At 48.1% G+C, this 13,499-nt stretch overlaps 1 protein-coding gene across 3 annotated transcripts in view; it reads left to right on the forward strand.

Annotated features, from left to right (window-relative positions):
* Positions 1–13,499, forward strand: part of SCRIB (scribble planar cell polarity protein) — a 113,970-nt gene that overhangs the window by 23,943 nt on the left and 76,528 nt on the right. For all 3 annotated transcript variants that reach the window (XM_075704909.1, XM_075704908.1, XM_075704910.1), the window contains exons 6-16: positions 3,225–3,288; positions 4,552–4,626; positions 4,716–4,860; positions 5,320–5,438; positions 6,098–6,297; positions 7,127–7,293; positions 7,888–8,012; positions 8,112–8,237; positions 8,800–9,033; positions 9,516–9,833; positions 11,998–12,060. In XM_075704909.1, coding sequence (XP_075561024.1) covers positions 3,225–3,288; positions 4,552–4,626; positions 4,716–4,860; positions 5,320–5,438; positions 6,098–6,297; positions 7,127–7,293; positions 7,888–8,012; positions 8,112–8,237; positions 8,800–9,033; positions 9,516–9,833; positions 11,998–12,060 — 1,636 coding nt within the window. The remainder of the gene's footprint in view (positions 1–3,224; positions 3,289–4,551; positions 4,627–4,715; positions 4,861–5,319; positions 5,439–6,097; positions 6,298–7,126; positions 7,294–7,887; positions 8,013–8,111; positions 8,238–8,799; positions 9,034–9,515; positions 9,834–11,997; positions 12,061–13,499) is intronic.

The following is a 13,499-nucleotide window of genomic DNA, read 5'->3' on the forward strand; positions in this document are numbered from 1 at the left end:
GGCAGAGATGAATTCCTGGTAGAGGATCTGGTTGGTACAGCTGATGCTATCAGGTAGATAGGATGTGGAGAACTAATGAGTCTGCATATTAATCTCTGGTTTGGAGCCCATGAGAGCTGTTTGTTTTCTAACCTACATTGGCTCTGTCAGCTTGTTTTCTGCCTGCTTATCTATCCGACTGATGATTCCCCCAGTCTTCCTTAAATATGTGTTGGAAGGGATTCTACCCGACTTCTTTTTGAATAGCAGTGTGTTTTGCGGCCACACAGACTCCTCAGTGAATGTGTGAAGCATTGCAACTATTGCCACCTTTCCTCAGTGCCCTCTTACTATTCATGGCAAGCATTCAATTTGGCTACCTGTACTTTCCCACCTTGCTCCTCTGCTTTATTTAAAAAAGAGGGCAAAGGAGGCATCTGATGATACAGTGTTCAAGCAAGGTTTTGAGACTCTAAGCAGTTAGGGTTTTAGTCTTGCTTCTTCTGTGATGGCCATGCCTCCCTCACTGTGAGATGTTGCTTTGACTCAGGTGCATGCTCTTCCTGATGGTTATTTTCCTCTGGGACCTGCAAGTACATGACACCAGTTATATCTGCTTGTAGAATTCATGTGTCAGCTTTGACTCAGAGGACAAGACACTTCCAAAAAGGAGCTGAAAGAGTTTGCACTGGTCAGCTCCCAGGCTTCACATCTGATGATTACACAATGTAGAAGCGTAGTTCAAATTAACACTGTCATCTTGTCTCCGATGCCAAAGTCACTGGATCTTTTCTGCACAGTTGTCAGCATTAACACCCTGTCACAGAAAGGTGATATTAAAAGACCAGCTGTGATGGCCCCACGTGGAATATAGCCACAAGGGAGAACGTGAGAGCCAAAGCTCCTTATGCAAGGCCGAGAACAGGCAAGCAGGAGAAGTTTGGGTCCTGGTGTTGGGACCCACTGCTGTCTGTTCCATGTGTTCTTTGTGTTCATACAGACAGGTACCATCACTGTGATACACCATATAAACGAAGAGGTGCAATAGCTACATCCAAAGTTGGGCTTTCAAACTGCAGTGAAGAATGGTCCCAATGGCTTTTCACCATCTAGGAACCAGCAAGTATCTGGAGTTTGAGAATTCAGTCTGTGACCAAACCCATATGGTTTCTGGGGAGAGCTCTCATGCCCAGTGCTCCCTTGTTTCCCTATGTTAGATTTGTATGCCATCCAGCAAGATACTTGTAGCATCCTATGAGTTTTGGGGTTTTTTCTCTGAAAGATAAGTCTGGGGTTGATACTCGTTCTGCAGTGCAACTCCTGCTTCTTTTCATTTTTCCCTAATTCCCCAAATTGTACTTTTGGATGATTTCCAAAAGTAGAAAGAGGATCTTGAAGGCCAAGGCAATTTTCATCAGATGTATCAGTCAGATATGAGATTGAAATCAATGGCCAAAGAAACTTCACTGGTACTGTCAGATACTCTACCCAGGTCAAAGCTCTTGTACTTAGTTTGGTTGCAAATTGGGCTGAAGAATGGCTCTAACAAGTCCAAGTGATCTTGCCAAAGAGTAGAATGACTTACTGAACTGGATGATGCTTTCAGTTTTCAAGGTTACTGAGCCCAGCAGGTAGATGGGCTTCAATACTGTGAATTTGTGACTGTATAATGCATCAGTGTCCTTTTGATTTTTGATGTTGTTGAGCTCCTTAAAAGATCCATCTTGCAATGACCTTTACTTGTCAAAACTTAATTGATTAGTCTGAGTTCTGAAACAGTTCATCTTGTACAGCTGATTATCACTCCTCATCTCTCCCACGCAGATGGGACACAGCTTGCCAATAATTTGGGAAGGGTAGCTCTTGTTGATATATTCCCATGGGATAGTGGAGGGTGATCTATACTGAGGTAATTTGCAAGACCTCATATATCAACGTGGATTCCACAGCTCACTTGTCTCTATTTTGGGAATTTAAACTGTGAAGGTGCGAAGGGACAGTCAGGGCTGCTTCACCCTTCAGAGAAGTCAAAGAGCAGATGTGCAGTCATAATAAGAGACTGCTATACGACAGAATCCTTTTGATGATCCTGTTGATAAACCTTTGCTTGAGTTAATATAATATCTCAAAATCCACCACTGCATAAGGTAAGAACTTGCTTTTCCTGTGTAGCCCAAATATTTTTATAGCCTGGCCCCGGCAAGACAGATCTCTTTTATTGCTTTCTCACAGATTTGCAGCCCCCAACTTCCTTAGCTTGGATGGCATTGAAATGTATAGCTCTATTTCCAGAGAAATACAGTGATTTCTGTATTAGGACGATTCCTTATGAAGAGAATAAAAAGAACTGAGGACCCTCCCTACTGGGGAAGTGGCAGGGCTGAGATGGCAGTTCTGCCCTGGTGTAAAGTGAGAGACAGCAACCCCTGTTTGGGGAAGTGGGGGCTGGAGTTGATGGGGTAGGGCTGAGAGCTGAGGACGCTTGAACACCTGAGCCATGTCAGAAGAACTGAATCCTGGTTTTGTGGGGTTGCAGACTGCAGGCTTTTATATCACCAGGTCATAATGTGTTTGGATACTCAGGGCACGTCCTTGGACCACCAGTGTTGACAGGCATTGGTTCCTGCGCAGGCTTCTCGCAGTATTGTGCCTAGTGTGCTTCTTGTCTGTACGTCTTGACCTCTTCTGAGACATCGTGCCAGTGTCTTTCCCTTTCTCTTGAGCAGCATGGGCATTTCATTTGGGGAAACTGAGGCTGTTGAATTTGTCATTCCTGCCTCTCCCTGCAGCTATGCTTCCCTTGCCCCCTAAATATGTATTGTCCTCTGCTGACTGTCTCCTGTTATCTGTTAGTCTGTGCCCAGGTCCCCATCCTTGCTACAGAAGTGGGCAGCAATGTGAAGGTGTGGCGTGTCGTCTGTCATGTTTTTGCTCAAAGAGTATTTCATGGTGGGAGGGGGAGAAGGCAAATTGGTGACAGAGTGGGAACCGGCCGCTTTGGGACTGCTGGTGCTACTGAACCCAATTCCCTGGTGCAGATGGTCTGGCCTGGGGAAGGGTACCAACTCCCCTAAGTTACTTGGCTCAGAGGGACTATGAAAAAGGTCAGGATTGCCCCACCTGTTTTAGCAGTTATTAAAAATTATGTAATTTGTGAGATGTGTGTCCCAGATGCTAACCTTCCATTCTTTCTTTCTTTCTTTTTTTTTTTCTCTCTTCCCCTCTCTACTCCCTGTATCTTGCAGTTCACTCTCCTTCCTTGTCAAGTTAGAACAGTTGGATCTTGGTGGCAATGACCTGGAAGTACTGGTAGGTGAGGGATGGTGGGGAGGGAATATGGGTGGTTGGTAGGGGCAGAACCCTGTACCTCTGTGGAAACAAGTGGGTTTTCATCTGAAATGCAAAGAAATAGACCCACAAGCTGTTTGGGAAGATTCTGATCTGCCCACCATGGTGTAGTCACTGTTCCCAGCATAATGTTCTCTTCATGTGTTGGCCCTTGTGTCTTGCTTCCTACTGTCCTCATGCACAACTTACTTGCTCAGCTCTTTCCAAGCACTTTGGGATGTTAATTCTTGCTATCTAGCTGCCTAAGGACCTTTCCTTTCCAATGAGACTCTGTGGTGCTTCCTTTCTCTTCTGTGTTGCACTGCCCTCAGCTGTTGTTTTTGACTTCTGCTAGGCCAACTTTCTGCCTTTCTCCTTCTGATTTGATTTCTCTACTGCAAAGTGCAGGATGATTCCATGTTGTTCCTGGCAGTGAAGTCAGCCAAGCATGGGGTATGTGCCCTCTGGACTGGGGTGCCTCCATGGAGGGCTCTGAGCATAAGCATGCTGAGAGCCAGTGCACAGTCTTGAAATTCAGCTTGTCTTGACATTCAGGGACATCCAGTGATATTCTTTAATTTTGCAGCTATGGATTAAGCTGTTACTGAATGCTGCTCTTAATGTTCTGGAATACTTTTTGGCAGAAACCCATCTGAATTGGGAGGTAAAGGAGTTCGTGCAGCTTGCTGTGCACAAGGCTGCAGCTTACTTGTGAGGACAGTTGTCTGACACTTGAACCACACTCCAGTGGTGCATTAACTCCAAACCCAAATGCTAATCAGTGTGTGTGGTGTTTGTGGAGTGATGCTATGAACAAATGTCTACCATTGCTGATGGTGCTGCTACATCACGTTGAGTTGGCCAGTGTCATACAAATGTTTGTTTTCATGACTGAGAGGAGGAAGAGGAGAAAGACTCATTTCTTCCATAAGGCTAGAATTTCCAAAACCCAGTTTAGTTCTTGTCTTGCCTGTTACCAGGGAAGTCCTTGCTGTTGTCTTCCATGTTTCCTGTTGGGACCTTCTGCAGCCAGTATGCCTTCCCAGACATTTCCAAACGTATGTGCTGCTATATTGTGGCACACCAACACGTTAGCTTCATAAACCATTTGGTGAATGGTTCTAGGAGGTGTGAAAGCAGTAACAATGTCTAGCTTTGCAGAGGTGTGGTGTGATTTGTAGCATCCTAGATCAGCTTCTACCCTGTGGAAGGGACTGATGCTTTTACTGTCCTGCTCTGTTACAGCCAGATACTCTGGGAGCGCTACCAAACCTGCGTGAGCTTTGGTTAGACCGGAACCAGCTCTCAGCCCTGCCTCCAGTGAGTACCTGTTCAGGGCCACTGATTCACCACTTTGCTCCCTTCCTCAGCTGCTCCCTCGAGCCATGATGTCTCCTTTCTGATCCTAGGAGCTGGGCAATCTCCGCCGCTTAGTCTGCCTGGATGTGTCAGAGAACAAGCTGGAGCAGTTGCCCAACGAGGTCAGTGGGCTAGTAGCGCTGACGGACTTGCTCCTTTCACAGAACCTGTTGGAATGCATTCCAGATGGGATTGGTGAGTATTGCAGGATGGGGAGCAGTGCAGGACTTCACTGCCCAGGCAGTGTTCCTGGTGGGGGGGCTTCAAGCAAGAGTGGATGTACCCTTAATTGGTTTAGTGGTGTACTTGGCAGTGTTAGGTTTAATAGTTGGACTTGATGATCTTAAAGGTCTTTTCCAACCTAAACGATTCTGTGATTCTAACAAGGTGTTAGGGCTTGATGGACATGGTCACAATAGTTGAGTGCAGAAGCAATAGACGATACTGATGAGCGGAACTCTACAGGACAAGTTCACATTCTTGATCTGCATCATGCATGGGTGCAACGTGTGAACAAGCCTGATGGGGAAGAAAGGTGGTGCCTGTATTGTTAGAGTACGTAATCTCTGATGGGAGGCATTTCAGCCAGATGAACATAGAACAGCATCAGTATCTCTGTGGCATGGTTCACACCTAGCTTGTTGCCCTGGCCAGGTCAGCTGAAGCAGCTCTCCATCCTCAAGGTGGACCAGAATCGGCTGACAGAGGTGACAGAGTCAATTGGGGACTGTGAAAATCTGTCAGAACTCATCTTGACAGAGAACATGCTGACAGTAAGTACACCAGCAGCCACCCTGCCTCTCCCGTGCTGTTCAGTTTAGCCACATGCTAGGGATCTTGTTCTGTCTTACGGCCTCTGAGCCAGATTCCTGAGCATGCTCCAGCTGCTCTCCCTTCAGCTGCTTTGATGCACAGAGTTTCACCTAGCTCACAGGCTCTTGAGAAGACCCTGGTGGAAGCTGCTTGCTTTCACTGTTTTTTGGTTTGGTTTTTTCTTCTGAGAAACTCTCTAAGATAGCTAGGACACTGGCTCTAGGATAGCCAGTCCTGAAGCCCATCCAATCTGATGGGAGCAGGACTACATCTAAAGCTGCATTTGGTGAGGGGCCATGGAGTAGTGTAATTTAAAATGGCCCTGCTCCAAACTGCTTATGATTTGATTGCTAAAACACAAGTATTGGGAATGGGCAGATGAACAGGAGAAAAATCTTGACCAGTGGTGTTCTGAGCGTGCTGTGCTGAGGTGAAGAGTTGGCATGTAACTGTGTGAGCCTGAAGGGAACTCTGTCCCAAAACTGTAGTGAGAACTTTATCACAAATCTGTCTGTTGGCACAGAAGGCAGCTTTTTTCCCCCAGATAAAGGGCTTTATGCCTTAGACCTTTATTCTACTGCTCTTATCTTTTGCAACTATGGAATCATCTCCTTCCTAGGCCTTACCAAAGTCCCTTGGCAAGCTGGCCAAGCTGACAAACCTGAACGTGGATCGGAACCGGCTAACATCCCTTCCAGCTGAGATTGGAGGCTGCGCCAATCTGAACGTGCTGTCCTTGCGAGACAATCGCCTGGCCCTCCTGCCACCGGAGCTTGCCAACACCACTGAGCTTCATGTCCTGGATGTAGCCGGGAACAGGTCAGCAGCAGGAAGGGTAAACAGGCTTGCAGGGATGTTCTGAAGGAGGCTGCTGTGAAGGAGCAGCATGGGCTGGGCCCTGGTGTGTTTTGGGAAATACTGGATCTGTGCTGATCCCAGGATCCGCAGTTTGGAGAAGCCCAGACTGGCTGCTTAGGGCTCTGGAAAGAGGCGGTGTGTGTGTCTCAAGCTTTGCCTGTTAAGCCCTCCTCTGTGTTACTTGAACACAGGGCAGAACTGATGCAGAAGAGTGGGGGCATTTTGCCATGTGTGAAATAAAGATCAGGGGAAATCCCTGGTCCACTGTCTTCCTTCCTGCAGATTCTGTAGTTTTGTGTCATCAGTCCTCAGGTGATTGGTGCCAAAGCCTTGTTTGTGATGTGCACAACTCCACAGTGTGCAAATATCTGTGATCTGTTCTGACAGATTCTGCAGATTTTAGCTGCAGTTCTGTTAGCTGAGGCTGGTATTTTTGGTAGCGGTTGGAAGCTGACCAGAACTTCTGTTTGGAGCACTCTCCGTATACTGGTCCGTGCAGGCCTAATTTTTCTGCCTTCAAACACCTCTTAAAAAAAGTTCACCATTTCACATTGTTGATGGGAGTTGTCCTCTGCTAAAAATGGATGAGGGTGGGTTACTGGCGTCCAGTCTGTGGCTGTGGCAGAGCCATATGCAGCACGAACCAGCTGCTTCGGCGTGTATAAGAGTGAGGGATCCTGCAGTGGCTTGGCTCTGTCCTTCTCCAACGCAGGTGAGGCAGTCTGGAGCTGAGTTGAAGTTCTTTCATCACCAAGTAAGTTCAACCAGCAGTTCTTCTTTTCTTTTGCAGACTGCAGAACTTGCCGTTTGCTTTGACAAATCTTAACCTGAAAGCCCTGTGGCTGGCAGAAAATCAGTCCCAGCCCATGCTGAAATTCCAAACAGAGGATGATGAAAAGACAGGAGAAAAAGTTCTCACTTGTTACCTGCTTCCCCAGCAGCCCTCTCCTAGCCTAGGTAAGAGACTGCATTTTGAACACTGACTGCAGTACCGTGTACTCTGGAGAGTGCTGTAGGGAAGAGGCCTTGAACCTTCCTCTCTGCCTGGTTAGTCTGTTCTTCATTACTGGGATACCTGTAGCAGACCTAGGCTCCTGAATGGCCGGTGACAACTTTCCAAGACAGATTGTTAACACTGAGAAATTGCTTCTCTGCCAGGTGGTAAAGAAGCTGCAGCCTAGTCTTCAAGTCTTCTGCTTTGATCTATTGACCAAGTAGTTCACTGTCTGTAAGGTTTGCTTCCTGTCATGATGATGTTCTTGTGTCAATAATTCTGATTCCTGCCTTAATCCTACCTTTTTCCTTAGTTCTTGGGTAAGGAGTGTTAGAGCTGAACCGTTCAGGTCCTTTTGTAGAGGCTGCTATAGATCTGGTGGGAGGCGTAGAAGAGGTGACAAGGTCTGGAGGCTACGTCCTTTGTCCTCAAGGCCTCTGTTGTTTGATACCATGGGCAGATACAACAGAAGTGCCCTAATAGGTTGAGAACTGTCTTTCATCCAAGCCTACAACCCTGCTCTTCAGTAGCTCCCACGGCGTTATCTTTCTCCCCAGAGAATCTTTTGCAGAACAGTGTGGATGAGAGCTGGACAGACACCAATCTGAACAGAGTCAGTGTGATTCAGTTCCTGGATGAACCCAAAGTAGATGATGAAGAGGAGTCTGGAGCTGAGAGACGGGTAAGAAGAAGAGTTTGTGAAGGCTTGGCTCAGTCTTGAGGCATCACACATGCTGCTCTGACTGTTGAATCTCCCGCTCTGAGTGTTTTTCTTTGGTAGGGCTTACAGCGCAGAGCAACCCCTCATCCCAGTGAACTGAAGGTTATGAAGAAAGTGATTGAAGTTCGGCGCAATGAGGCATATGCTGCAAAGCCTGACACGGACCTGAATTCTCCCAACTCAGAAGTGAGTGCTGTTCAGTAAGAAATGGATAACCATAGAGAACATGGAGCAGACTTGGGGAATGCAGAGGCAGTGTGTGTAAGCTGGGCAGAAAGAACTTAACTTTTGGGAAAGATTGGAAGGGACTGAGCATGGATTGCCTGGATTCCAAGGGTTGGAATCTGCCTTGTGGTGTCAGCTAGGGCCACTGAGATAAAGCAAGAGATGCAACCAGGAGACAGAGAACGGTATAAGGGGAATTGTGTGCATTGGTACTACTTTTGTCATAACACGGGGAGATCAAAAGAAGGCTCTGATATTCCCAGTAAAGAATGATGGGAACGGAATGCTCGGAGGAGGCATCTTGCTGCCCAGGTGTGATACTAAGAATAAATGCCTACACAAATGGTGGAACAGGGGTGGACCTAGGTGAGATGCAGCAGGCTTGGCAGGGAAAGCAGCGGGCAGCCTGAAGAAAAAGCTGGTTCTGTTGGTCGTGGATCATACCCCACCTCACACCAGTCACACTACATTGCTCCATCTGCTGCTTTGGTTTCCATCTTAACTTTTACAATCATCTTCTCAGGAGAAGAGGCTGAGCGCCATGTCAAATCGCAGTGAGGACTCCCACCTTTCCAACAGCACTGCCTCTGCTGACTTCAGAGGAGAGGAGCAGGGAGAGGAGGGAGAGAGGAGCTGGCCAAATGGGCAGGTGCCTGAGATGCAGGAGCTGGAGAAGGAGGCAAAGCCGAGAGCTGAAGAGGAGCATAAGGAAGCTGCTGACCAAGAGGAAGAAGATGTGGAAGTGGAATACAATGAGGTAGGAGCCTAGGAACTGCAGCAGGGTCATGATAAAAAGTGGAAGGACTCGGAAGTTTCAGAGAAAATGGTAAATGGATGTACAGAGTGTGATTTGGGCATCACTGGAGGCAAATACAGGCCATGGAAGCCGAGTGCATGTAGACAGTCAGGCAGCCTGTGGGAGCTGGGTCCGTGGCAGACTAGGAAGGACGGTGTAGGAGCCACGCAGGGACTATGGGAAAATCAGGGTTACAGGTTTGAGTGCCCTCAGATCCTGGAGCTGACAGAAGATGTGTCTGGGTCAAGGAGTTGCTACGGAAAAAGGCAAGTATGGTGAAATTTTAATGTGTATTCCTGCATCTTGTTTAGCACAAAAGCAGCAATGCTGGCTTTGCTTGTGTTGGCGGGGTGGGGGTGGGGGTGGACAGCAGGTTTCTGCACTGCCTCCAGATATGGCTGTTACCTGAGGTTCACAACCTTTCTGGGGCTTTGCCATTGTAGCCCACTGTACACTTTGCTGAGGACACGCTAATACGGAGTGAGGATGAGGATGAAGATGAAGAGCGACCATTCCCAGTGGAGAAACAGAGGCTTATCCGCAAGGACACACCCCATTATAAGAAACATTTTAAGATAACTAAACTGCCCAAGCCGGAGGCAGTGGTGGCACTCCTGCAGGGGCTGAACAGTGATGGAGTCCCCAAAGAGGAAGAGGAGTTAGGAGGCTGCAATAACAACACAGAGCCTGAGGACCAGGAGGAAGTGTGGGATGAGGATGACAGAAAGAATGGAGCTTTATCTGCTCAGCCATCAGTGAAGGTAAGGTCTTGTGGGGAGGGGGGAAGGTCAGAGGGGTGCCCGACCTCCCTTCTGCTGCTTTGAACTACCAACCAGGTTGATGTGGTACCAATGAAAACATTGGCAAGAAGCTCCAGCACTTCAGGAGAGACATGCTGAGGGTGGGAGAGCTGAAGTTCTTTCTGGGGCTCATATGATTGTCCAAGAGCTGTGCCATGTTGCTTATGTCTGACTCCTTGTGCTGCATCCAGATTCTTTTACCCTCCCCATTATGTGTGATGTTGTGTTCTGTGCTGCAAGAACAGTTCTTTTGTCCCATCACTGACAGGTTCTTCCATTCCTTTCAATCGCCTCCTTGCTTGCTGGTTGTTGCACCTCATTTGCAACAGGAGGAGCTTTATCCCTGGATGGATCTAATCTCAGGCTTATGTTCAGGCTGCTTACACTTGTCTTTCTGGCACAGTGCTTCCTGGAGAGGAGTGGGTAGTGAGAGCAGACAGGAGTGTGCCCTTCCCGTTGGTTCCACCCTGTGCCTGCCCCAGCGCACATGCAGTCTGATGAAGTGTGCACTGGGATTTAGGGGAACTTGTGCTCTCGAGTTCTGCCATTGCCATGGGGCTGCGATGGGCCTTTCTGGTTGTGCTGGGGGCTGATGAGATAGGAGGTCCTTGGCTCTACTCAGCTGAATCAGCATGTTTGGTTGGGGACACACAGAGATTCTTGCTTGAGGAAGATCCTCACAGTGGAATAGGAATATACTGATGAGGGACAATGCATGAGGTTAGACCAGTTCTTACTGAAGTTGGTGTGATGATTTTGTGAGGTGTGTTTGGCAGGCAGGGGTTAGGATGTGGCTGAATCTCCATCATAGTCTGACACCAACAAATCTCATGGGTGAGAATGTGGGTCTCTGAACTGGTGGAAGATGCTGGAGTAAAATCTGTTCTTGCTGTTACCACACACACTCCAGGTTGTTGGGATCATTTCCACCCCACGCTGGAGTTCAGATTGCTCAGGGGAAGGTTCTTGCACTCAAGTTTGCTTTGGAGCCTTTCTCTCAGCAGATGCTTGCCTTGCTGTATCTGAGCTGATACAGCTCATCCCTAGGGATGAGGCATGTAGTTTCCCTACTGTTTGTGAAGTTCTTCAGAATGAAAAGGAGTTGCTGCTGCTTTTAAGAATGTGTGAAGCCATCTTGAGTCCCCTTCATCCAATACCTGCCATACTTGGGAAATGCCCTCATCCAAAAAGCTTATTTTAGTCAGGGACTCAAAGCTGAGGATGCACTGACCCATTGGCAAAGCCGTGAAGTCTACACAGGCATTGAGACCACAGGTTTGGTGTACCTATCGGAAAGTTACCTTTGTTATTGGCTAAGCCTTCTGCCTGGAAATCACAGTTTTCCTTTTCATGGGGCTGGGTTGGATGCCTGCTTCATGGAGGCAGGTTTATTAGCTTGCCTCCTGAGCCATCTTCCAGAAGTGAGAATGTGAGGAGCAGTGACCCTGTGAGTGGAGTTTCAAGAGGTGCTGCATACATGCATTGAAGAAGGAGGTAGGACAGAGTGTGCAGGAGGCTGCATCCTTAAACCAGAGGGTTTTTTGCAAAGGCAGTTGGTTTTCAAGAGAAATTATAAGGTTTCCTGCATTTGGGAGCAGGATCCCTGGGTGTCTGGCAGGATGCACTGTTCCACTGGAGGCTCTTCCCTTGGCAGGAGGGACCAATGCAGTTTGATTCAGGATCACTTCATTCCTGTGCAGCAGCTGGGTGGCACCAGAGGTCCCTTTGTGCTTTTCTCCTGTGTTGTTTAATCCTTCCTTCTTCACTGAATGACTTGGTACAGAGGGGGTGAAATCGGCTAATAGCGTTCAGCTTGTGAGCTTGGTGGTCACAGCCTCAGAGTGCCAGCACAGACAAAATGTGGCCTTAAAGATGCAGCTTCCAGTTAGCTGAGCCAAAGAGCACTGACACTCTGCATGTTGTGAGCCCCGGGAGCAGCCCTGTCGCTGGTACTTGCTGGTAGGTGGTAATCAGGAGTCGTGTGAGTGGGGTCTGCTCTGGTGCCGTGTGGCCAGACCTATCAGAGTGGTGTGCGTTTGTGTGTTGGGTGGTGGTGGTAGTGGTGGTGGGTTTGGTTTATGCTCCACTAATCCGCATGCCTCTTTGCTGGTTCCTGTCCTAACAGGGGGTGTCGTTTGATCAAGCCAATAATCTGCTGATTGAACCTGCTCGCATTGAGGAGGAAGAGGTCTGTACCACTCCTACTGTTCTCTCTCTGCCAGAAATCATTCAGTCTGCTTGATTTGCTTCCCAGGCTCACCCATTGTTGTAGGGGAAACTCTGATCTCTCTGGGTCAAGTGGCTTCTGGACCTGACTGATCACACACACACATTGATTGTTTCCTCCCCTGCTTTCACCTCCTTTCCCTACTTTTCCATACCTGAGGTGAGAATGGCTGCTGCAGATCAGGAGTGAGATGGAAGAAATGTAAAAAAAAAAAAAAAAAAACCCAAACAAAAAACCCAAATCAACAAAGGGGGCTGAGGTGTGAAGTTCAGTTCCTATTTGCTGTGCACTGAGGAAAGAGAAGGTGAAAGGAAAATAAATGCATACTTCTGGGAGTGGTGGGTAACCCTGAAGGAGTAGAGGCCTCAGGAATCTGCTGAGTGCTGGGTATGACCCTTTGGAAGAGGGAGGAGGATCTAACTGGGGACACTGTGCCATTGCATGAGAAAGGTAGACTGGAGCTAATGATTCATGCATCTCATGTAGCCCCCCCTACAGAATCCCCTCAAGTCTTCACGTGCAGCACTTTGGGATGTCAGAAAGGGGCAGGTGGCACTAGGGGGTCCATAAAGCCCCAGGCACGTGTATGGTGTTCTGTGCCAAAGTTTGAAGTCCTGTGTCTTACTGCCTTAGCTCATCCTCTGACTGTGATTAACTTCCTGAATTTGTTCCCAGGTTTTCAGTAGGCTTGTCTGATCCTTTGGGTCAGCAGGCTTCCTGCAGGCAGTGTTTCCAAGGAGCTGCTGGAAGCAGAGTGCCACTGGCAAGAGGCAGAAACTGTTGTCAATACTAACGGCTTGTATGAAGGTTTCTTCCCTTAGGACAGCACAATGGTACCAGGCCCGTGTGTCACATGAGAGTGCTGGCCTGGTTGTCTCTGAACTTGGCTCTTTGCTACTCCCTCAGGTGTGCAATGGAGGCTTTTCTTTCTTGGTTTTGGAGTAAGACTTTCTGGGAGGGAGGTGACAAATCCTTTCCACTTCAGGTGAAACATGAGCTGGCTCAGATGTGGTCCACTGTTAGTGTGTCCTGAAGATTTGTCCATCTTGGCTCTAGATCACTGAAAAACATATTAATACTTCTTGTGTTTCTCTTTTGCGTAGCTCTTCTGTCACTCAGAGGCAAAACTGAGTATAGCCAGGTGCTTCCTGATCCCTCATGTGGGAAATCATTGCTCTTGGTCCTTCTTTCCAGCTGTTAGATGTCATGTTCCATTTACAGAGTTTTCTTGCTCCTCAAGGTGCAGTGGCTCAGGAAACCTCAGTCTTGTATCAGGAAACAGTCTGCCTGCCTGGTCCTTGGCTCCTACCGTGCTCCACCTGGATCTGATGGAAGTGCCTAGATCTTCTCTGGGGTAGCTGGTTAGAGGGCCCCACGTTTGCTCTGGTGTCCCTGCAGCG

Source organism: Pelecanus crispus, chromosome 2, assembly GCF_030463565.1.
Source record: "Pelecanus crispus isolate bPelCri1 chromosome 2, bPelCri1.pri, whole genome shotgun sequence".
NCBI lineage: Eukaryota > Metazoa > Chordata > Aves > Pelecaniformes > Pelecanidae > Pelecanus > Pelecanus crispus.